Below are 2,250 nucleotides of genomic sequence, written 5' to 3'. Positions count from 1 at the left end.
ACACACACACACACACACACACACACAGTTGGCCTGAGAGGTCACTGCACCTTTTTGTGGTATTTTGACACTCCTTGAGGAGGGTACCATTGACTGGATCAACGTTTAAACTATTATCATAGTGTTAGTTGAATGAATAAGTAGTGTAAAAAATATTGCTTATTTTTAGCCCCTTGATTTCAAACACTGTATACCAAAGACTCCCTTCTCTGTTTTGACTGCATGTAGTGAGAACTCAGCCCTGTTTCAATGCTGCATACCTTTCTTCACTTTATGGTACTTTTCGACTTCATGGCTCTGATTTTCCAGTTTTCTTTTCATGATGTTGGCCAATATGAATGTAAAGTGTTTATTGACAGCTGCAATATGAAGTCTGATGTGCCCACAATCCAAAGATTTCTGTAGACTAAAGAGGTTTCATTTTTATTGTTGTAGATCAAAAATGATCTATTGTAAGGTTTGAATATCTTTTTAGGATGTGATAGGTTTTTACATTTTTACACAAACTGCAATTTGCTGTGTTAGGTTGTACATAAGCATCACCTGTATAGATTTGGGCTTAAATTTTAAAGCAGAACTGCAATGACAATGTCACACACTGTTGATTGTAAATATGTGAATGTATGAGAAAAAAACACGTGGAAATAAGAATGATTTTCTTTTCATCTTTTTTTAGAAAATAAAACATTCTTTCTTTAGATTGAAATGACCTGTTTCTGTGAATGTTTGTCTCCCCCATGAGGAAGTCCAAGTAATAACATATACAAGCCCTCTGTGATTGTGTACCACCCCAACCCCTCCCCTACCCAGTTATTAGTAGCAAAGGAGGACACAGAGGATTAAGAAAATATGATGGACTCTTCAGAAGAGGCAATTATCTTCACTTGAGTTTCTGCTCACGAAAAGTTTCTGAACATAGCCACACTGAGAAATCCAGAGAGAGTTGCGTGGAGCTGATTAATTAATTAGCTTTGTACCAATGGCTTGAATGTGAAGAGCATTCATTTATATCAAAAAGTTACGGACTAAAGCTTTAACTAATGCTGGCTAACATGTACATGCCAACTTTGAGGTGATAAAGTCAGCGTTGTGTTTTGAGCATTAGCAGTTTGCAAGTAGGTGTACATTGTTGTATGGGAAAATTTGTAATCAAGGTGAAATAATTTTGGCCTCCAGTAATATAAAAAAATAGAGCTCTTAAGCTTTAAAGTTGCTGTCATTTCCTGGCTTTTATATCTATTCTTTCTTCCATGGATTTGGGGTTGAATTGCTTTCACCAGAGCAAACAAACATTTCTTATGATCCACTGGGACATTGAAATAGACAAATGTACAGTATATTTAGGTTTTTGGCACAAAATAACATGCCCACCACATTGTAAAATAAGCAAAAATTAGAGTATTAGAGTATACTTTATAGAGTATAAAAAATACATTTTAAAGCAAACACCAGCAGTTATAATACTTCCATACACATTTGCAGCTTTAAAGCCCCCAGAAACAAGAAGCAATAGCCTTGTTCTTGCACCTTGTTTGCACCTGTGGATACAATAATCTAACCTAACCTTGCATGTCAGTGCCTTTAATTCAGTTTGTTTCAGGATTGTGCTGAAAAAGTCTCCCAGAGTCTGCGCTATAGTTCATCTCCCCCTTTGCTGACCAGGACCACGGTCTTTCCACGAGCGTGCCCTTTCTCCATCTTCTCGAAGGCCTGAGGAACCTGGGAGAAGCTGAACGTCTCATCCACCACTGGCCGAATCTGACATAGAGCAGAGAGAGGAAGGCAGAGGTCAGGCCTGGTTTCTCAACTATTGTGAGTCACAATATCAGTGAAGTAAGCAGCTGATGCAATTTCCTTCAATGATTTAAAAAAAGAAAAGAAAAAAAGATGTCAAGGCATGCTTGTGCAGATGCATGCTCAAGTGAGAAACGTAAGAAACTGTAGACAGCGGGGTGTTATCTGCAAAAGGAGGACGATAACCCCCAGCTGAACTGCATATTATATCTCAATATCATCTAGTACAATACAGAATCAACAATGTGTTGAGATGCATTGATGAAATCAAAAGTACTGTATTTACCCATGGTACTTTTGTGACCCATGTACAGTAAGTTAAGTTAATATGTAGTTTTCTTATGAGAATGTAATGTGCACTAGGGGATAAATTGGGATAAATGATGATTGGCAGCTTTTATCCAATGAGGTTGGGTATAGGTGGTGGTGGTGGGGGGGGGGGGGGGGGGGGGGGGG

At 38.4% G+C, this 2,250-nt stretch overlaps 2 protein-coding genes across 2 annotated transcripts in view; one reads left to right on the top strand and one right to left on the bottom strand.

Annotated features, from left to right (window-relative positions):
* Window positions 1-125, top strand: part of crybg1a (crystallin beta-gamma domain containing 1a) — a gene marked incomplete in the record, with an annotated part of 47,702 nt that extends 47,577 nt beyond the window's left edge. The window contains 1 exon segment of the mRNA XM_032499684.1: window positions 1-125.
* Window positions 126-426: 301 nt separating this feature from the next.
* Window positions 427-2,250, bottom strand: part of rtn4ip1 (reticulon 4 interacting protein 1) — an 11,799-nt gene continuing 9,975 nt past the window's right edge. The window contains exon 9 of the mRNA XM_032499687.1: window positions 427-1,758. Coding sequence (XP_032355578.1) covers window positions 1,633-1,758 — 126 coding nt within the window. The 3' untranslated portion in view covers window positions 427-1,632. The remainder of the gene's footprint in view (window positions 1,759-2,250) is intronic.

This window comes from Etheostoma spectabile, chromosome 20 (assembly GCF_008692095.1).
Source record: "Etheostoma spectabile isolate EspeVRDwgs_2016 chromosome 20, UIUC_Espe_1.0, whole genome shotgun sequence".
Lineage (NCBI taxonomy): Eukaryota > Metazoa > Chordata > Actinopteri > Perciformes > Percidae > Etheostoma > Etheostoma spectabile.
The sequence above is the reverse complement of the archived record's forward strand: the minus strand, read 5'-3'. Positions and strand labels throughout refer to the sequence as shown.